We start from the raw sequence: 22,516 nt of genomic DNA on the forward strand, positions 1-22,516 counted from the left end.
GCTGACAATAGTTTTAATCCCTTTAATGTCCAAGGGAGAAGGATTGATAATTGATAACCTTTCTATTGATATTTTCCAGATATGATTTTATAGAAAAGTTTTTAAAACATGTTTTTGGTGAACACTAAAGGTGGAAATCATTGATACTTAGATCATAAATTTTATGGCTTTAAATGTTATTTTCTGAAATGAATGTTTGGGGTTGAGTATGAACAACTTAAAACCATTAAAATTCCCATCCAGGTTTCAAGTCTTACGCGTTCCTCTTATATACTTTTTACTAGATCAGAAGCAGCTCAATTATAAACAGTTCATACTTTGGCCATTTTATTTCAAAAAAAATCACCTATATTTTGTTTTATAACATGAACTGCATTGTCCTTGTGATTTAATTGATGGCTGAGATAATCAGACACCATATAAAGCCAGACTTAGGTGCCGCTGGAGTCCTATTTGTGGCTATTTCACAGTACAAATAATGAAATAGCATTTTATTTTACTTTTTGTTTTTTAGATTAAAAATGAAATAGGCAAGGATGGAAAATTACATTGCAGTTTGAATTTATAATTTTAAAGCATAGAAAATGAGTGAAATAAAAAGATTACCATAGGAGCGTCACCAGATGTCCCACCCTCCCCAACACTCAGTCAATCTCTTGAGAATTCACCATGAACATTTAAAAATCATTGCAATAAAAATGTGATATTAAAAATGGCATCCTATCACTGTAGCAAGTATGACAAATATGTGATATCCTGGGAAATTGCAAAATATTTTCTCATCCAACATCTCGTATCTTGCTTTTAGAGTATTTGAAACCAAAGAGTACAGCAAATACTGTTTTATATTTAGCCTATTCCCGGATGCCTTGTTTGTTTCTTAAATTAATTCATGGACCATGAATGGGGACGGGGGGAGGAAAATAACAAGAACAACGAAATACCCTGGTGATATGTTAGTGAATACCACTTCATAATGCTTACTCCCTTCATAAGAAAATAGCTTTATTTTCTTCTCTTGGATTGCAGAGCGTGAAAGTAGAGGGTGACTCTGCTGTTTAATGCTATACCATTAACTCCACCACACAGAACGTGCTTCGTTCTACAATCCTCATAACTTTGGGATGAAGTATGGTGTTTCGTTGTTTGTTGACAACATAGTTGAGCAACAGACATAGTACATAAAAGGTGCTATATATCATCAAACATATCAAGAATGCCAGAAATTTTGCTACTCTATCAATAAGACCATGTTCAACTGTACATATCCAGAAACTTAAAGGGAACAATAAAAGCTCCTCTGATATTTAATCCACCACGTTATTTTGAACCAACACTATGTACACCATTTAAATGTAGTAGTTATACTTCTTGCCTTCCAAAGTTTGAGGATTTCATCATTAACTTGCAGAAAGGAACACATTTCCCCATAGAAATTATTGAATGACTTTGGCAAATTCAGGCCACTTATTAACTGAAAAGTATGGTATGTGCTAGAGGACGTAGAATGGATTGCCCAAAGTTTCTCTTTTGGAAAAGTACCAGCACAACGCCCGCAATGCCAGAGAGTGGAAAGTCATGGTCTCGCCGGGGAAATGACAGTAGTGTTCATGGAGACAGTGTTTTCGCATGGCTGACATTAATGACAGCCCAATGCTGTGCACTCACTGAATGTTTTCATTCCAGGAGAGCATCAAAACCACTGAGTCCTTTCAAGTCATCTTCTTTTACTGCAAAACCAGAAACCATGCCGACAACTGCTTTCAGTAATAACCTGTGTCCCAGCTGCAGGCTGTCTTAAACTCCTTGTCATATAATTTTCTAATTTGTGTGTAGGTAGTTGTAGCAAACAACTTAGTTTATTTCAGGGCATGACATCAGAAAGCGTACTTTAATGCAGCAGGGATGGTAATGAAATCAGAATTTCCACAAAGTCCACTCTAATTGAACAGCATTGTAAGGAGAAATAAAATATGAGTCTCGGAGTTTCCTCCCAAAGTCATTCACATTATTAGGTAATGAGGCTGATTTTATTTTAACAAATGTACTGGGAGGTATGCTTCCACATGAACATTGCCCCTTCAAGGCAGTCAACTGGGGAGGCTAGTAAACATTTGTGCCAAAAACACTCACTGTCACTGCCAAAACCCAGTACGCAATTCCTCTTCTGGAACTGCTTTCAACTCCTTTAGCAACGTTTTAATATTCTCCATAGTGGCCATTGTTCTGGAAAAGTGAATTTGATTTTTGAAAACAACCAATAGTTAATGGTAAGAGAAGAAATCAGGCTGGGCCATTTTCCTTAAGAGAGAGAGGGAGAGAGACTACAAAGTGACAGAGTTGTCTTTCTCATCTCATTGACACTGAGAGCACTTGCCAGAGAAGTGGCTCAAAGTGGTTTGTGGCAATGACGACATCAGTCCTTTGAAGGTCAAGCATCATTTTGGTGAAGAGACTGGTGCCAGTGATTTTATTGGAAGAAAATATTGGCCACTAATTTTCTTCTTGCAGAAAATTAGTATGGTAGATGACAGGAACAACATAAACAAAGGCCATTCAAAGGCCATTCCTGCTGCAGCACACAAGTACCCCCCCTACACACACAGTAGGTGTCCAATGTCCAGGTCACCGCCCCCGCCCCCCTCCCCCCGATGATACACATTTCCGGTTGGGTCAGAATTACTACTGCCCTGACTAACAAGAATTGTACAGCAAGCAGTGAGGGTGGGGAGCTGCATGGAGCGAGAACCAAAGGGAAACTCCTACCCAAGAGGACTACGGAATGGTGACTGCCGTTGTCAAAACTGATAGCAACCACAGGAGAATTCTGACTTCAGTTCAGAAATCACTAAGAGGCAGCAGAGTTTGGTCATGGGGCAGCTCGGTGCTTTTACTGCAGTCAGCACCGACTTCCCTGTTTCTGGGCTGGGCAGACCTCACTTACTCAGCCAAGGGGGTCAAGACAAGGGCACACGGGGGAATGCGATGGAAGTGTTCGCTGTGACACTGCAGCTTTCCCCACGTGAGCTCCTGTGGAGTTATCGATATTGGATCCCATTCCGCAGTGCGGTGTGTTTGGAGACATAAAACTGGGCCTTTGTGAAGTTTGATTTTTTTTTTTTTTTAAGGGTTTGATGTTACCGAAGAATGTATGGAACTGCTACTTGTTATCTTGCCCCTGTGCCTTTCCGCCAGGGCTTGTCCGGGCTTGCTGCAGATGGGGAAAACAACCCCCGGCACGAAGTGAGGGCAGCCTTCCTGGAGACACCGCTTAGATCTTAGACCTGCCGCTCATAACCTCAAACCCTTTGGCCCACCGGCCATTCATACCCCGGCAAAGGCTGTGTAACTCAGTTCCCCCAGTCTAGCAATTACCGTCTCAACAGACAGACCAAACATTAATTCAAATAACAATACAAATTTAAACTCCTAGAACAATAAAATACATCATCAGTTTAGGAAAGTCTTTAGTTAGCCCTCAGGGTTTTCAGTTTTCTTCTACATCCTCCTTTCTTGCTCCCCCCCTCCCCCATTTTTTGGTTGTAGTTGAATAAAATGTGGGACCTGGCAAAGTCAACAGGGATGGAAATGCCACCCAGCCCCCTGTCAGGTTTGGAGAGGAGTGAAAAACAGTGCTCTCTGGTGGGACCAAGGTCTCCTCGGCCCCTTGACCCCCTGACATAGGTTAGACTGAAGGCAGCCTGACCCCCACTGTCAAAGTCTGCTTGTCTCCACTTTAATCTCTTCCTTAAAGCCCCTTTAAGGAGAATCCCTGGAATGGCACAATGTAAAGATCACAGAGATCTTTTAACATCATTGCTGTCACTTTCTGAGATTGCCCTGCCTTATTGATGATGTTGTTTTGGCAAAGCGCCTTGAACTTTGATATAAGTCCTCAAAGTATATTTTTAAAATTATGCCCAAAGAAAACATACTTTGAAATTAATTAGTAATGTCCAAAAGTCAAAAAAGAAATGAGGAAAGAAAGGAAATGAAGAAAGAAAGGAAAATAATGGAGTCACTCTAAAATGGATTGTACTGTCCAGTTGGCAAATGCAATGAACCTCCTGAGTGCCATTCACCTCAGTAGGGCACAAGAGGAGAAGGATCGCTCTGTCACAGATGGAAGAGTTCACTCTCAAGAATCATTTTGAAATGGACTGATATTTCTCTGGTAAGAGTTACCTGACTTGCTATTGACAATGTAAGTTTCATGGTAATCAGTTCATTTTGTCTAACTGACAACTCAAAAAGCTGATTCCAAAACCAGGAAATGAGCTTCATTAGAAAGACTGTTTATTTTGGAGGGTGGAGATGGGTGAGGACCAGTCAAGCTTATTCCTGTGACTTATTCTAAAGGTATCTTAATGAATAATAATTCCTCGTAGGTGTTAGCTATCCTTCTGATTGTTGACAGGTGTGTTTGAGGTGTGACTGAACTTTTTCAGCAAACATCCCGAGGTTATGCCCCCCTGCCAAAAAAATCTTGTATGGTTCAGAATTTCAGTTTACAAGTATGCACACTTATTCAAATGATTTTTTCTAAGCCTTAACTTTTTAAAAAAAATTCTATTTCTTGGAATTTGCTTTCAGTGACTGCTTTCGGTTCCTTTGAATAACAGTGAAGGCAAAATAAGGGCAGGTCACGGTGAGCGGTGGGGTTGATTTTCCCAGAGCAGTGGCCTGACTCCAGCCTCCCCTCTGGACATCAGCCCCCCAGCATCTCACAGGGATGGTGCCTTTCTGCTTAGTTCGCTTTTGTTTGACCACTGTACCCGCCTCAGAAGTGACTTCTCTGTGCCCTAATGGTTATTGACATGACCTTGGACTTGGTCCTTGGCGTCTAATGCCTTAGACAGTTGTAGCTGGGAACCATGTAACTTGAGGTCCTAAAATACTTTGCTGATGGAGAATGCTTTCTTCTGAGAGATAAATAACAATGGGAAATAATTTTGGATTACTGATGCAACCTGCCATGATACATAATTAGTTGTCTTCGGAGAGAGAGAGAAAGAGAGAGAGAACCTAACTCTGTCCTAGCACATTTGATTGAAACTGCTTACCTTGAAGAGAAAAAGTACATTATTTTCTATCAATATCATGTTAGCATTGTGTTGCCCTGTCTGTTATATACTGGCAGGGTGTGGTATTGAACAGAATTATCTCTGATAGTAGTAAACATTTTTTTTTTTAAATAAGCAAAAAGAGAGGGCAGGTATACTGAAACAGAGTGTTCCAGCTCTACTGGGTACTCCGCAGAACATTGACTCTGGACTTTGACAAGAACATTTCAGTGTGTTCCCCTTTCTAAACCAAAATGCGATGAAAATAGACAGATTGGTTGCCAGGTGAGCTTCTCTTCCACTTTTTATCACCACTTTTCCCTGACTAGATGACACCTGATGGATTTTGCCATAAAAAGATGTCTCTACTATGGGGGAAATTATAGGTCAACTCACTCTTAATCATCAAATCACAGCACAATATAGCAGGACCAAATCTGGAAGGTTATCTAGCGCAGCAGTGCACCTGGAACAGGTGAGGGAAGGTGAGCCCTGGAGAAAGATGGTCACACAGTCTCACAGGTGTTTTGTAAATGTTGCTCATTAAGCAGGTATTTCCCTGCTCCACCACACAGCTCTTAAAGGTTTCTCTCTGACTTCCTCCACTTACCACCTCTCCAAGATGCCAGCCTGGCTGTGGGCTTTCCTACAAAGTGGGCACCTGACATAATAGTCACTGGTTTCTTTCAGTCATGCTTTGTACCTGCTTAGTGTGACTTCTCATGTTAGGCCTCTGCATCAGAAATGAAGCTGCTGAACACCATGTCTTTATCTAAAAGAAACATAATGACCTGCCCCGCTTTGTTCTTCCGACAGTTCCCTCAACTCCAGTTGCAACCCTTGCCAAATACCACCATCCTTAAAAGATAAGCGATGATGATGATGATGGTGATAGCTAACATTGTGGAGCACTTACTATGTGTCGGCACTGATTCAACAGCACTGTTCAGAGACCGTATAATAATGAGGTAGAGATCATTTTAGAGGCAAGGAAGGTCAGGCACAGATTAAGAAAGCCGCTCAAGTTCACATGACTAGCTAGTGACAGGGCAGGGATTCAACCACAGGCTCTAGAGCTTATAAACTGAACCTTGACACTTTGCCTTCAAGATTGTACTCAGATCCATTCAGAAAAATTTTCACCTTCATCCTTAAGTCATAGACAGTGAAACTAACATAACATAATGAAAGGTTCTAATGGGTTCTGTGTATCTTCTTTGCATCCCTGATCCCTAATTGTGCAGGTTCTCAGCAAGTGGTGGTAGGACTGGCAGCTGGATGGAACTGGGTGTGAGCATGTGGAATGTGTGATGTGCGAGTGTGTGTGTGTGTGTGTGTGTGTGTGTGATGATTTAAGATGGTAGCAGCCGTTGGCATTAAAAAGGACGTGCTATTCTGAGCTTCTGCCCCGACAGTAAGATGTGCCTATAGCAGCTGTTAGCAATCAGAGTGTGTTTCTATCTGGTGTGAAATGTGCTGCCGTCACTTGTGAAGCAGAATTCAAAACCTTGCTGTACTGAAATACCACTTGTCTGAATGTTACACTTTCACTGCAAATTAGAAAGATTCACTTACCCCAATGATTAAGTCACACTCACTCACTCAAGCTATCTTAAGTGGGGAAGGCACTCATTGCCGAGCGCTGGATAGCTGAACAGTATGTGCAGGACAGTCATAGAATGTCACGTGACATGTTTGTCTGCAGGCAAAAGAAGCTCCCTGGACTGTAGGAGTAGAAACTGGAAATGGAACGGTGTTGCAAACCTTATTTTGTTATCTTTACATGTCTGTGGTGTTCTTACCTTACCTCTAGTGCATGACTCACATGAAAATAGGTAGTTTCAAGATAAACACCCAAGATATACCTTTCCTTTTGTTGGGGGGAAAAAAATGAACATTTCTTAGGTGTTATAGTCTCTGAATTGATGCTTAGATGTCAGACTTGCTTAAAATAAATCTGTCAGTCTCCCAGCTTGGTCCAGAGTATTCCTTCTCCTCACCCCTCACAACTATTTAATATCCCCAAGGCTCTGCTGCCTTTTTCTGTCTTTTCCTTTGCAGCTACCAGCTCCTGCTTTCGCTCCGTTGGCACAGGAACAACTGCACACAGCTTTCAGCAAATATTGTTATCCATTTTCTGGTTGATCTTATATGTTATAATTAAGAATGAAAATGTTCCTTTAATAAGCAAGTGTAAAGAACAAGTGTTTAGAGAGGGTGTCAGGAAAACCCCCCTCGGGTCATTTGCGTGGCCATTCCTCTGCCTGGCTGCACTGATTGTCTTAGAAAAACATTATGAAAGAAGATTTTTAAAAAACACATTGAACTGCAGTCCTCAAATACATCTATGATGTATTTATGTGAAAGCTTAGAACTTGCCATATCTATTGTTCTTATGCCATTGACTATGTCCTGGAAATTGTGGGTGGAGAATCTAGTAGAATTTTTCTTCTAGAAGGAGTTGGTCACCTAATCTTTGAAATCTTAAAATGATTAATATGACAACATCTGTACTTCTGCCTCTGGCAAGTCTTAATAATTTGCTTGTGATTTTGAATAAAGACCAGACCCTTCCCTGGTCACTTGCTCAAAGCTCCATTCTCCCTATTAATTCTAGGGAGACTTTGTGAAATGGGAAATAGCACAGAGATGGGGTAGGAATCTGGGCTATAGGATAATTTTCTTAACCATCCTCACCCACTAAAATGATCTGTAGATCAAGAAGATTTTGGTTTTACAGTCTATGTTGCTGTGGCTATGGGTATGTTGTCATGTTAGTCCTCAATGGCTTAATACAGAGGGTGTGAATGTATTTTCAAGGGGGTTTTAAAATATATTTTATTGATTATGCTACACAGTTGTCCCAATTTTCTTCCTTTGCCCCCCATACCCCACACCCTACAGCAATCACCCCTCGCCTTAGTTCATGTCCCTGGGTCATGCATTTAAGTTCTTTGGCTACTCCCTTTCCTATACCGTACTTTATATCCCCCTGTACCTACCAATTTGTACCTCTTAATCCTTGCATGTTTTCCCCTATTCTTCCTCTTCCCTCTCCCAGCTGATAACCCTCCAAATGATCTCCTTATCTGTGATTCTGTTCCTGTTCTACTTGTTTGCTAAGTTTGTTTTTTTAGATTCAGTTGTTGATAGTTGTGAATTTGTTGCCATTTTAATGTTCATAATTTTGATTTTCTTTTTCTTAAACATTTTGTGTAATAATGTCTTGGTGATGATGAACTCCTTTAGTTTTACCTTGTCTGGGAAGTGCTTTATCTGCCCTTCCATTCTGAACGATAGCTTTGTTGGATAGAGTAATCTAGGTTGTAGGTCCTTGCTTTTCATCACTTTGGATACTTCTTGCCTGCAAAGTTTCCTTTAAGAAATGAGCTGTCAATCTTATGGCAGCCCCTTTGTAGGTAACACTCTGCTTTTCTCTCACTGCTTTTAAGATTCTCTCTTTATCTTTAACCTTTGGCACATTAATTGTGATATGTGCCAAAGAGGTGTGGTCCTCTTCGGGTCCAGCTTGTTTGGGACTCTCCGTGCTTCCTGGACTTGTATATCTATTTCCTCCACCAAATTAGGGAAGTTTTCTTTCATCATTTTTTCAAATAAGTTTTCAATTTCTTCCTCTTCTCCCTCTGGCATCCCTACAATTCAGGTGTTGGTACATTTGGAGATGTCCCAGAGGCACGTTATACTATCCTCATTCTTTTAAATTCTTTTTTCTTCTTGCTCTTCTGGTTGAATGCTTATTTCTTCCTTATGTTTCAAATTATTGATTTGAATCTTGGCTTTATCCCCTCCATTGTTGGATCCCTGTAGATGTTTCTTTATTTCACTTAGTGTAAACTTCATTTCTTCCTGGGCCTTTTTAATTTTGTTAGCATACTCAGTGAGTTCTTTGAGCATCCTGATAACCAGTGTTTTGAACTCTGCATCTGATAGGTGGGTTATCTCTATTTCGTTTAGTTCTTTTTCTGGGGTTTTGATCTGTTCTTTCATCTGGGCCATATTTCTTTGTCTCCTCAATTTGGCAGCATCCCTATATTTGTTTCTGTGTGTTAGGTAGAGCTTCTTTGACTCCCTGTCTTAGTAGTGTGGCCTATTATAGAAAAGGCACCTGTAAATTGTGTGGGGTGGAACCTTAGGTAATAGCCAGGGTGGGGCAACCTGCTTCACTGCTTTGTGGCTCTTCTTGCGGGGAAGGCTAAGAGAGGGGACACTGCTGCTGCCTGGCTTCTGGAGGTTTGCCCAGCACTTGCGGTGGGCAACTGGTGCCGTTCCATTAGTTGCCCTGGTGCTGAATCCCAGAAGGGGTGGGTCTGCCTACATTTTAAGTCCATGCAGGCCTTTTAAGTGGAGTCTCCTGGAAATCTGGCAGTTTCTCCCACCACCCCAAACCCTACTGGTTTTTACAGCCAGAAGTTATGGGGATTTATCTTCCTGGCACTGTAACCCTGGGCTGTGCAGTCTGACGGGGGGCTGGGATCACTTGCTCCCAAGGTATCCCTCCCAATTTTTATCAAGGACTGCCCATTCTGCCTCCACCACCTCTCTGCCTGTCTCCACCCCTCCTACCCATCTGGATGTGGTTCCTTTAAATCTTTACTTGGTTGTCAGATTTCCATACAGCCCGATTTTCTGATAGTTCTGGGTGTTACTTATTTTGAGGTCCAGTTGTAATTCTTTCTGTGGTTGTACAAAGAGGTGAAGCGTGTTGACCTACACCTCCATCTTGACCGGAAGTTATATTTTTAAGGTTTGAAGTTACAAGTTATTTCCAGTTTTTTGCCATGAATTCAAACTTAATTTATTTGGTTAGGGAGTATTTCTTCTGATCTACTACTCAATGAACAGTGGCTGATCTTAAAAAAAAAAAAAAATCCACACACACATTGAAGTTAGTGGAAGGGAGCAATGGGTTCCTTTGCCTGGTGAGCTTTGATAACTTAACCTGGATTCTTGTTATTTTGACCCACTTCTGCATATCTGCATCCAGCAGATTGATGCAGTGGCACACTGTAAGGAGTCATAGAAATGGTACAATTGGAATTAGCAAGCAGTGGCTGAACTTGAGGCAGGAGACTTTGTCCCCTTAAAGAGTATTCTGAGTCAAACAGAACAGTTTGATTAATTTATTCAGTGAACTGTGATGCTGTATGCTAAGCATACAATGGACCAGACTCATGAAGGTATAGAACAGATAGATTTAAATAAATATGTTTGTTATAAGATCCATTTCTGTATCAATAGATTTTCCTGTCTTTGGGCTTATAGTTGAATCACCAGGTTTGATTTACTTTTATAACATCATATGTACCCATTTAAAAAAGCAAAAGCTTCTAAATGGAAATACCAAGATTATATGGGTATAGCTTGAGGCACAGGCAGGTGTGAAGATAAGAGAACTATAAAATGGGAGTGGTTCTTTCTTGGGCTTAGATGTGAAAATTTGGGGGTAGTTGTGTAAAGTAAGGTTATTTCAAAAAGTGCAGTAAAAGTAATTTTGATGTTTTGGCTAAACAGAAACTAGATAAGATCTCCAGATTTGGTTTGGTTTTAAAGATGTTCTTTTCTGTTGTGAAAAACACACTTTAAATGATGAGAGCAAGGAGTTGACCCCATTGCTCTCAACTGTGAGCAAAGGAAGACTTAACCTAAATGTGGCAAATTTTTTTTTTTTGTTAAGGGGAAAAAAGGAATTAGTATCTAGAGTGAGGCTGACCACTAGCAAAGATTAGATGCTGTTCTGTGACTCAGATGACATTTTTTGTCTACTATTACCCAGAATCATATAAGCACCTATTGTTGGAAAAGAAGTTATTAGGAATTTTCCTCGAGCATAGTCTAACCACTTAGTAAAATAAAGTAACTTCTTATTCCTTTTGATGTGAAATGACAGTTAACCCACACTGAGAGATTCAAGAGAAGAATTTTTATTAAATGTTTCGGATCTTGAGGTCCTAGATCTTCAAGAACCATGTAATTTTTAAAAATGCAGTTAATTCTAGACTACTAGAGTGACATTATTCCAACTGGGAATAATTGGCCAAATGGCCAGTTTCCTCTGTCTTGATCCTTGATTTCACATAACCCCACAAATTCTCAACAACAAATATGTTCCATTGTTTACAAAGACAATAGAGGGATTAAATTAGGAAAAACAAAAAGGGGAAACTATTTGTATTATTGATCTTACTTGAATCGTCTTCTACTGGATGAGAATTTTTTCAGTATTTGATGTACTGGATGAATAAAGTTAAGTGTTGGGAAGCTGCTTCTCTTTGCTATTCAGTTAATTTATTCAGGGTTTAGTTGGGTACTAGGTAGTTACCAAAAATGGTAAATAGTTAATTGCCTTAAATGTAGGTATTTTGTGCATGACTGCATAGTGGGAGAATTCTAGAGAGAAATGGTTCTGAAAATCAAAGCTATCCACTGTTCCTCTATATGAAAATCTGTTTTCTCTCTGATTTTACAGAATTGCCCCACCCAGGGACAAAAGTGCTCATTTGGATTTGGCTTTTAGCATAGATACTTATGCATCAGGGCATGTGAGTCCGTTTCTCTGGAAAGCTTAATCTAGTAAGGATAGAAACATATTACAAAGGATTAATATTCAGTTGCATTGTCAGAACTACCTGCATATTCACAGAAAGCCACAGGAGAAGGTGTGCTTGCCGTCCTTATTCTTCAGAGGTTTCCTGCATGCACAGCTCCACTTTCTCTGAATTTATATGGGGCATTCTGGCCCAGTGTTTTAACCCTTATGCACCTGAATCTTACACATATAAAGACTGAAAGAAATAGTCGGAGTTCCAAAACTCCAGTTTTGTCCGATTTTAGATTTAGTTTGCAAACGCTTGACCTCTCGATTATTTGAGGTGTGCTTATGTGTCTGTATTCAGCAGGTATATGCCACACGTTTTATGTAAAAATGGTTTATAAAAGCTGTTAAATTTTCATCAGAAACCACAATAAAGTTAAAGCCTTTAAGAAGTGGCTTTCCATAGTGGGTAACAGGTAGGACTTGGGAGGGGGCAGAGTTAGGCACTGGACTTTGTTCTTTAATGGCCATCGTGTGACAGGGTCCTTTGCGTCAGATACCAACTTACTACCAAAGCTCAAGATGTCAGAGGATGACATGTATGTTTATTGTGTCTGGAAGTGGGAATTGTGACATTTCCATGATGCCCCCATGAGATTGTACAGCCCTGGGGAAAGTTAAGTTCAGGGATTTGGTCTGTGCCAGCTGTCACAGAGAGGTGACTTCATCTTCATGCTGTTTTTCTCTCAAGCAGAGACTAAGCTCTTAGCATCTGGATGCCTTAGTCTCTCAGGAAGGCATTTTGGGAACCAACCATTTTTTTTTTTAAACTTTAAGTTGGTCTAGCTAGCAGATGAAAATTACAGTTCTCTATATTTTTCTTTATTCTCTTTGTGGCAGAGCCTGTTGTGGGTAGTGAGGGCACAGCGTCCTGGTCCTTGCCAATAATGATATGCCAAGCTTCCTTAAAGCTTCCCATTTATATAGATCTTTTCATCTTCAAAGAGTTTTGGGAGCATTCATTTACTACCACCTGCCTAGGAGGTAAGAATTATTTCCATTTTATAGCTGGAGGAAGTGGAGGGGTAAGTGACTTGCTTGAGGCCACCCAGGGAGTCAGGGGTCGGCCAGAGCCTTGGAAGGCTTGCTGACTCCTCGTCTTTGCTCCAGCTCTTTCTCTCATGTCATTGCCTTTTGAGATCCCCAGAGAGATGATAACATAAAGCTAAAGGCAGCAAATAATCTTTAAGAGGAAAGAAACACCAAATATTTCTGCTTTGTGGCTTACTGCCTTCACAATTCGATCCTGTGAAATCTAGACATAAGCCATTAATCCTGAAGTTCATTCTCCACATCTGTAGAATGGGCATGATGGTACCCATCTGCCTACTTCAGAGTTGTGAGCACAAAAATCAAAACAAGCTAGCAAGGACAAAAACTTACAGAACTCTGCAAATATCAGGCATTATGTGACCACCAGACTACTTTACCAAAGGGATAAGGCTTTTCTAATTAGGGGCTAATTGCATCAGTGATGTTCAGTGAGGAATCAAGTACTGTCATGAAAGAATGCAAAATTGGTGGAAGACTCGACTCGACTAAGGAAGGAAACATTTGAATATTATATTTCGTATATAGTTAGTAGACAAAGTGGCAGAACAAGTCGATTATTAGTTTGCATAGTATACAATGGGAACTCAGCCCCGGAGAACCAACATGCCTGGGCCACGGAACATATTCATGCTGTACTCCCAGCCAGGGGTCTGGGATGACAGAATGTGCCAGGCTGTGCCCCTCCCACCGCGGCTGGGGCCTCCAGCAGCGGCAGCAGTGAGAGTTCCCACTAGTGGGCTAGCTCACAGGGCTCCTTTGCACCCTGCAGAGGGGGCGCCGCCTCTGGAAGGATGGTTTGGAACAAAGGGCCATCATCTGGGCAGGCAAATTAGAAAAAGGCTCCCTAACTCCAGGCTGTTATGGCCACAGGGCTCACAGCCAGATGAATGTCAGCCCCTGCCTCTGCCCCCTTTCCTGGGCTCCGCTGGGCAGGGCACAATGTCCTTGGAACTAGGAGGTGGCTAGACCCAGAGGAGCCACAAAACTCTACAAGCCAGGTGCTCCCAGAGGCCGTCCAGGGAACCAGGCGAAGACTCTGCCACCCTCCACCATCCGGCCTCGACACACACGCCAGGCTGCCATGCGGGCAGCTGCCGGAAGCCTTTAATACCCCAGCAGTTTTAAACTGGGGATAAAATCAAGTGACTAATCCATAAAGGACTCAGGCCATTTTACTGAAAATGAAATCAAATGCCTTAGGGTTTTTCTTTTTAATCTTTATTGGTTTTTCTGCTTGCAGAAGTAATACATGTTGGTTGTAAAAAATTCAAACATTAGAAATATGTAACATAGCAAGTGAAAAGTCCTCTATATTTTCAGCCCTCCAGAAAAAAATAAAACACTGTCAACAAATTGATGCAAAAGATATTTTTTAAAGCAATAGTTCTTGACCATTTTTGCAAGACACACAAAGTTACCCAACATTCTTACGTGCAACATACTCCCATCGGCATATCTAAAGTTTAGGCTTTACCTCGTAAGCCAGCAGGAACCCTGCCCTGTTCAGCCTAATTCAAGAAAATATGTGATTGTTCAAGTGAGCTAGGTGAAATATATAACCGGGGTAACCTGGGGTCCTATTAATTTATTTTATTATGTGAACCCATACAATTTTAATTTCTTTACTACTATTAATAACAAATTCTGTGTGACACATCCACAACTGATTGCAGCATAGCACTGTGTGCAGCAAAAGGTTGAGTGCCAGTGTTGTAGAGGATTCATGTGGCGGCTGGTATGAACTGCCTGTCATATTATTTGGAGGATAAGCAGCTTTTCTCTATCCCCACTTTAGAAAGAGCTTATGGACTGCAGAAAAGAATTTCATTTCGCTATAAGGCAGGATTTCTTATCAACAATAACAATAATAATAACAAATATCTGTTGAGTGCCAGCTATTTCTAAGAACTGTGTGATTATATATAATAATCACACATGTGCTGTGTCATTTATATATCATATCATTGAATCTTCATATGAAACTGAGGTTCAGAGATGATAAGTAACTTTCCCAGTCTTAAAAATTGTTAAACCTTGGTATTGGTCACCTTAAGGTAAAAAACTAGAAGAATGCCTAGAAGGTTGATGATTACTTCCAGTTATAAACTAGTCAGATAGCTCCCAGAAAGACATCTTGTTATCAGTTCTGAGTAGTATGTAAGCTTAACCAGAGTGCCATGTCTTTTAACCTTGTGTCAATGTTTATATACCAAGAGCAGTAATCTCCTGGTGTTTGTTATTGGAGCGATTGGATGTCGGCAGTGAGGAACAGTGAGAAAGGGGAAGGGGGTGGGGGGATCCTACATTTTTTTATTAGACAAAAAGACAAAGTGTGTCCAAATTTCAGTCTTACCTCTTCCTAACTCTTTGACTGTGGGCAAGTCATTTGGCCTCGCTGAATTTGTTTCTCATCTAAAAAATGTGGATGATGATGATGATGATAACGATGGTACCACCTACCTCATAGGGCTGTTGAAGTAGCTGCAGTAATGTCTTACATTATAAACACAAATACATGTTAGATATTATTCATTGTTATAAATGTGTTAAATTATTATCAAGAGCTCACTGCTTACTGAGAGTGAAGTGATAGGTACAACTCACCCTATGGTGTTATTTTAAATCTTTGGGAGAATGGACATTTTTCTCATGACCAAAGTATTTCCCAAAATACAGGGTCTGGCAGAAGTAATGCCTACTTGAGTGTGGTTGGTAGGGTAATAATATGGATGTAAAGATTTATAGCCTTAATTTGGACACTTCACCTAAAATGTCATATGGTGTGCTTGAGTGTGATATTGTTATGTTACAGAATGACATGCTTATGATTTTGTAACAAAAGATTTTTTAATAAAAAAGGAGCATTATTTGTGCTGGACCCTGTAGGTCCTGAAAAATAAAGGAGGTATTAAGAATGCCAGTGCCTGTGTTCTTGTTCCCTTTATAATTAAGAGTAAAAAGCAGATCTTGTGCGGAAGTACATACAAGGCCTAGTGACAGCCCAGCTCAAGGACCACTTGGCTAATGAGTGCACTTGCATTGTGGGCCTTCCTGACGCCCCACTGCCGCTTGTTGTCAGCTCCTTGGAACTGCAGAAATTTGCCTTGGCAGGTGTGCAGCGCCTGCTTGAATTACTTCGGGTGCATGAGAGAGCAAATTATTTAGGCAATAGAGCTGAAAATGTGGGCAAATTACAATTTTTCATAGCAAGATTGTTCATTGTTAAGCCAATTCATGATTATCTGTGCGCGTCTTGCTTCAGATATTCCCCTACACAATAAACCTCTTTGCTGTGATGAATATGTACGTGGGCTAATTTAATCAATATACTTGTGACGGGAGTGTTGTCTGACAGAACTCCTCCTTTGAAATACTGGCTAAGTTAATGTGTGCAGTATATCTAGGGGCCAAGACTCATAATTTGTGTTAAAAGAAGATTATTTTGAAAAGACTCAACACTGCCTGTTGGAAAATGAAAAAGCCTGAGGGATGGAAAGCAAAGGGCAAGGGGATTTTTGTCCTTTCCACTCTTATTGGACTGAAAACTCAAATTTATGGAACTAAACTGCCTTCCTTTTGAAAACATGTGCAAGCCCGTGACTGCACTTTTCACTCTCAATGTTGCAGGCGAATTCTGTAAGTTGATTGAAAGGTGGAGGGGGGCGGCCCTTGTGCATTGTCAGAGTAAACGGAAGGCTGAGTGCCGTGCTCCAATCTGCAAATGTTTGCTTCCGGGAAATAGCAACATGTGTGATCAGATCACATTCAGAGTTTGCTTTTCAGAGCAGGTGGATTTTAGTCATTTCTGAAAAAGCACTTGTAAGTGAAATCGTTTTCTGAGATCAGGTTGCCCCCCAGGAGGCAGGTGAGTAGGATAGTTTGATCTGACCAGTCAGAATGCCTGGGCTTCGGGGAGCCCTTCCTTTACCACGAGCTTTCTAGCGGAATCTGTTTTGAACAATTCTGACTTTCTGGCCCCCATTGCCCACTGGAACTAAGCACACAGTGGGTGACAGATGGCCTCCTGCTTGAAAATGCAAGTCATCTACAGTGAGTGTGGATAACTCACTGTCCTCCATAAATCTTGTGAAGCACACCTTAGGCTTGAGTGTCTTACGGATATGAAAGGCTCTGGGAGCTGAAACAAGGCTGAAGACTGAGTGTGCGAGGCTGGCTTAGGCCAACAGTTAGTAGAGGCATCAAACTCTGCATTTGTGCTACAAGGATTCTCTCACCCCTGCCCTTCCCCCTGCTGGCCATGAGCCATTTCAAAGGTCCGAGTGCAGCCCCAGGACCACCCCTATCACGAGCAAACCCCTCCGAGCTAGACCTCCATATTACTTGAAAGACGACAGCAGCCATCAGCGGGCATTCTGGTCACCGGCTTAAATGCCGTCATTTCACTTCTTATGGGTAATCCACTGAGTCCAAGCTGACTGAGCAGCAATATATCATTTTCCATTTGATCCAGATCCAGTTTTACTCAGCACTCCTGGTACAGCTTGCCCAGGGCCCTCCTAGCTTATAAAGGACTAAATAGATGTGCTTGATCTCCCCATCATTAAGGTGGAATGAAGATATCTCTTGAAAGACCCAAGTTTAGCACTAGTGTTGCTTTAATTGCCTCAGATAGTTTTGATGCTGACTTAAACTACGGGGCCTAACTAGGTTTGTCTATGTCTAATTTCTGTGATTATAGATTGAGGTGAGACATATACAGAAGAAGCTTGGTGTCAGTCTTCTTTATTCCACATATAAATTTTGTTTAATAATGGTCCAAGTACTTTGTGTTGTGTAATTATTCTAGTCCTTAGGGGTCGGGTTAGGGGAGACAGGTTCTCATTATAGACAAGTTAATTCATATGGGAAAATCCAGGCAATAACTCTCAGCTGATAACACCTTTCAGCTACCACTTGACTTTTGTGAGTCCCTGAGAAAATGTTAAGCATTAACTCTCTCTCTCTCTCGAGTGGCAGACAACCTGTAGCATGAAACTTTGCCTTGACTATATTAAGAGTATTGGAGGGACCGTAGGTGTAGACATTATTAGATTTCAGATTTCACAGAGAATTTACTTTAAAGAAATCAAGCTAGGTGCTAAGGACAAGGATGCAGACTTGGAGGCGATCATTTTTATGAAATGTGACTTTATAACATATCAGTAAGTTATATAACTCAGAAATAGGCATATTTGAGAGTGTGCAAGACACAATTATTGGGGTATTAGAAAGCTTCAGGATTATGGGAAATATACTGGGTGTGATTATTTCAAACCATCTCTAACTCTGGACAATAAAACTCAGTATGACAATACTAAAAGTAATCGATAAGGAAAGGACTCTCTAGAATAGTTTGCACTCCCTGATCAGTACTTGTACTATTCCCCTTGAAAGGAAGTTAGCGGGTAAACATGCTTTATAATGAGATTAAATCCAAGAATTTCATGTGTTCTCTAATTGCTGACCACAACATCACATCAAATTCAAAGTAAGTGTTGTGGAAATTATCCCAGGGTGTGGAATTACAGTGGAGGAAAGAGTGGACTGTGTGTACATGTGTGTTGCTTACTTCGTGTAACTTACTTCCTTAGACAAGTCATTGCTTTGTGTAAGGCATGGGGCCAGGAAGGAACTACATGAAAATGAAATCCACTTGGGCTCTTGTACTTGGGTTTGTGTGTATGAGTTAGTAGATACTCTGATACGATATCCAGTGGTGAAAACCATGGAAAATAAACTTAGTATAATGGAACATACCAGGTAAAGTGGTGAACATTGCCATCCTATATATACTCCTCAGTGTTGGTCTTTTTCTCATATATAAATCATATTTCACAGTTGATCCAAGTACTTTGCTGTGCCTAATTATTTCATTCTTAGGTTTTTAATCTTTAACTATGCTATTTCCAACTCTGCTCAAGATATGATGTGTTTGCTTAGAAGTATGCTTTGTCATATTTGAGAATGTTGGTGTACTATACTTATGTGTTTCTGTATTTTTGGTCGGATGCACAGCATGGGGCATCTGTAAGTAATCAGGTGGATAGAAACAGGAGCACACTGTACCAGGAAATCGATTTCCAATGTAAAGAATTTAGAAACTATTTACTCTCTTTGTCAGGATTCATCATGATTAAAATCAGATAGGATATTAACTTTATGGTTGAAATGTTTTGTTGGTACAACAAATGGACTCATTTTTTAACACATGGTAACTATGTTAATTAAAAAAGGACAAGTAAGGAATTCTTAACTTACCATCATATATAACATTAATATTTTGAATTGAATCATTTTCCTAAGTATTCTTAATGTTTTGGAGTATATTTTTCTCAACCAGTCAATCTACAGTGCTCAGCCAAGATAGATTTATGACCTTTTAAAAATAATGATGGAAAATAAGATCGGAGGAAACATTTTAGTATCTACTTTGCTCTGAGGCCTAAACTGCGAACTCTCCAGTTCTTGAAGGCTTTGAAATGCTGATTCCAGCCTTCTTGTGGGTCCTTAAACACCTTCTCAAATGACCCATTTTAATAACCCGAAAGCTATTATATAACGAGCAGCCATAATTTAGTCCAGGGCTCTAGGGGGACCCTCACAGTTCAGCAATGAATAGTTAATGCGGTATAATGTTTAGCAGGTTATTAGTTTTCACTATACAAATGCTGATTGGGGAACGCTTTTATAAGGTGTTTAAAAGAAAATGTAATTAACTGGTTACGTGCTTCTGTTGCAGCTCAAATTGAAATTATTCCATGCAAGATCTGTGGAGACAAATCATCAGGAATCCATTATGGTGTCATTACATGTGAAGGCTGCAAGGTAAGCCTTTTTAATTGCTGTTGTTGTTTCTATCAACGTTAGAATGTATCTTTAGAATTCTTAGTTTTCACTTCTACTATGTCCAAAAATTCAGCTCCTGGGAATTTCGAGTGGCAAGAAATGACAGGACAGAATATTTTGGTGTTAAGTTACAAGTAAAGAAGTTTTGTGGGTTTTTTTTAATTCCATCAAATTAACAGGAGGTGAGAGAAAGGTGTTTGAGCATTGCTTGTTTGTCACTTCCAATCCCAGAATTGATTGATCTGATGAACGATCTCTTTTTTTTTCCTTTTTTTTAATTGTTGTTCAGTTACATTTTCCCCCCATTTTTCCCCCATTACCCTCCCCTGCCCTACTCGTCCCCCACTTTCCCCTTTCAATCCTTTCCCCCACCGTTGTCTTTGTCCCTGGGTCCTTCTACATGTTCCTTGACTTGACCCTTCCTCTTCCTTCCCTTGTTATCCCCTTCCACCTCCCCTCTGGTCACAGTCAATCTTTTTAATAAAGAAATGACTCTAGACTTCTCTAATGTCATTGTTATAAGCTTTAGAACAAGGCATTTACAGTGAGTTTAATTGGAATATGATTGAAAGTCTTATTGTTGGCACACAGATGTTGACACAGCTGGCCAAGTTATGGTAAGGCTGTTGGAAAGAACTGAGTTCAGGTCCTGGTGCCACTGCTTGTCCATATTGTTTTGGGCACCTCTTAATATTTTAGTGACTCAGTTTCTTCATCTATAAAGTGGGCAAAACACCCGTTCTTCTTATCTTTTAGAACTACTCCAAGAAGAGAATAAAAAACTGAATGGAAGTTCTTATAAACTGAAAAGTACAATTTAAATCTAAACATTATCATTCTTATTGCTGTTGTTAATGTTTTAATTTTGACTGACTGTTAATGTCAGGGCAATATGTACAGTGCATGCACAATAGGGCAGCGGGAAATAGAGATATTTATCCTAATCATTCAAGACCGCAAACCCAGATTGCCTCTGTTCTTCAAACTTCAGTTTATTGAGATTTTAATTCTCCTGCTTATATTGGAAGGACCTTGAGACAGCTTACAGGATAAAACAGTACAAAATAAACAGAAGAGCAGCTATTTAAATATGCCGAAGGCCTCTGAGACCATGGATTGCCACTGAACCAAGCCTGAATTAGCCCTAAGGCATTTTGAAGCTGAAGCAAAAAAAATAAAATCCACAAATGTGGGTAGCTCTCCTTTAGTGAAATTAGAAAATACAATGTTATAAAATACAAAATTGCCTCCAGACACAAATAACTACTGAGGGACTATAGAGAAATTTGCCTCATAACTTCCTTAAGTCTTTGTTTTGCTGTTAATCATAACATTTACCACTTTACACATGTACAAATGCTCCATACTGAGCCCATCTTGGTAAAGCTTGAGATTTCTGTGCACCGCCAAACACACCTAATTTTTTTTTTTAAATCATCAGCCTTTTAGGAATGGGGACTTGCTACTTAAAAGGGAATTGGAGTTACTCATCTCTGTGGTAACCCTCAATGCCTCAGGGTTCTAGATTACCAAGAAAAAAAAAAACAGTTATGCCCTTTTACTTCCTCAATCCGCCCTCCTTCACAATTAATTAGTTAATTAAAATAAAACAAAATGAAATCGACTGCCTAGCTTATGCCACCTCAGAGAGGGATCTGCCTGTGACAGTTGCCACCCGAGTGACTTTCAGAGTTAATTTGGCTGATGTGGCTGGGCAGGTGTAACACTTCTCCCTTACCACTGTGTGTTCACACCTCCCAAAAGCTGTCTCCCTGGGAAGGATGACATGGCCTTTCTGGATGAGGTCATGTAGACAGCAGTCCTCCCCAGCCAGGAGTTCCAAGCAATGGTGATTTTTGTGCGCTGCCTATCACCTACGTGTTTTCTTAAGGGGACAAGGTCCTAGGCGTCAACCACCCTGTGTATCTTCCTTGTGCCCAGGAACCTGATCACCCCCTCAGAGTCTTTCAGGAACGCCACATGTGGTTTTCTGTGGCGAAATGAAGTGAGAATCTAGAAATGGAGTCTGGGAGTGGGGGCTACTTCTTAAAAATCCTCCCCAGCAATTCAGAAGATGAATTAACAACATGCTATTCAATGAAAACTGGAACGACTGTCTGAGCGTCACTGTGTTTACATAGGCATGGACGATGTGTGTTTTCTTTCTACCCCCAATGTTGACGACAGAAATAAAAGCAATAAAATAACAAATGGCAACTATTATTTCACAGTTGTCACTTTTCTAGATTCCCTTTCAGATCTTGCCCATGTACTGACTCAATGCCAAAGTGGTTTTTGGTTATCTGTGTTCTTCCTCTATTCAAAGTCACAGAAACAAACAGCTAAAATTTAATTTTGTTAACAGCCTGGGACCTATACAGTGGTGTGTGTTTCTATTTGATGTCCATAGTATTTACTCTGCATAATAGTTTCTCTCTGTTATAACTAACATTTTTATTTCTAGTTATGGTGAAGTCAAGAGCCTTCTGCTTTTGTCATTGATGTTAATGATTTATCATGTTCTAACCAGGTGAAGGTGGTTGTGTTATGACAAATTATAAATAATTTATCTCTGTTAGTATCATTAGACATATGGAAAATTTACAATTAAATATATAAATAGATATCTAATGAGAGGAAAGAAAGTGACTCAGTCATTTTCTGAGCTAATCATTTTGTGAATGTATTTTAAACTGCTTTTAAAATTGACAACCTGAAACCACAAGAAACTAGAGAACCTACTTAATTGTTGAAATGATTATTTCATCACATATTGGCTCAGATAAACATTGCCCATGAACAGCGGAAAGGGTAGACAGTTTAGTAGCTCTTTCTCTGGTTCCTGGGTACTCCTCGCTCACCCACTCCTGATCCCCAGGCCTACTGCAGAGAAGCAGTATTGGGTCCTGCTTGTGTTCTGACTCTGGAACCAGACTGCCTG

The 22,516-nt window shown here is 40.3% G+C and overlaps 1 protein-coding gene across 4 annotated transcripts in view; it reads left to right on the forward strand.

Moving 5' to 3' along the window:
- The window catches only part of RORA (RAR related orphan receptor A), a 697,868-nt gene that overhangs the window by 638,797 nt on the left and 36,555 nt on the right, over window positions 1-22,516 (forward strand). For all 4 annotated transcript variants that reach the window (XM_054565336.1, XM_054565335.1, XM_054565337.1 and 1 more), the window contains one exon: window positions 19,469-19,554. In XM_054565336.1, the coding sequence (XP_054421311.1) occupies window positions 19,469-19,554 (86 nt within the window). The remainder of the gene's footprint in view (window positions 1-19,468; window positions 19,555-22,516) is intronic.

The sequence above is a fragment of the Pteronotus mesoamericanus genome, unplaced genomic scaffold (genome assembly GCF_021234165.1).
Source record: "Pteronotus mesoamericanus isolate MK-2021 breed Mesoamerican mustached bat unplaced genomic scaffold, CSHL_Meso_final contig_164, whole genome shotgun sequence".
Lineage (NCBI taxonomy): Eukaryota > Metazoa > Chordata > Mammalia > Chiroptera > Mormoopidae > Pteronotus > Pteronotus mesoamericanus.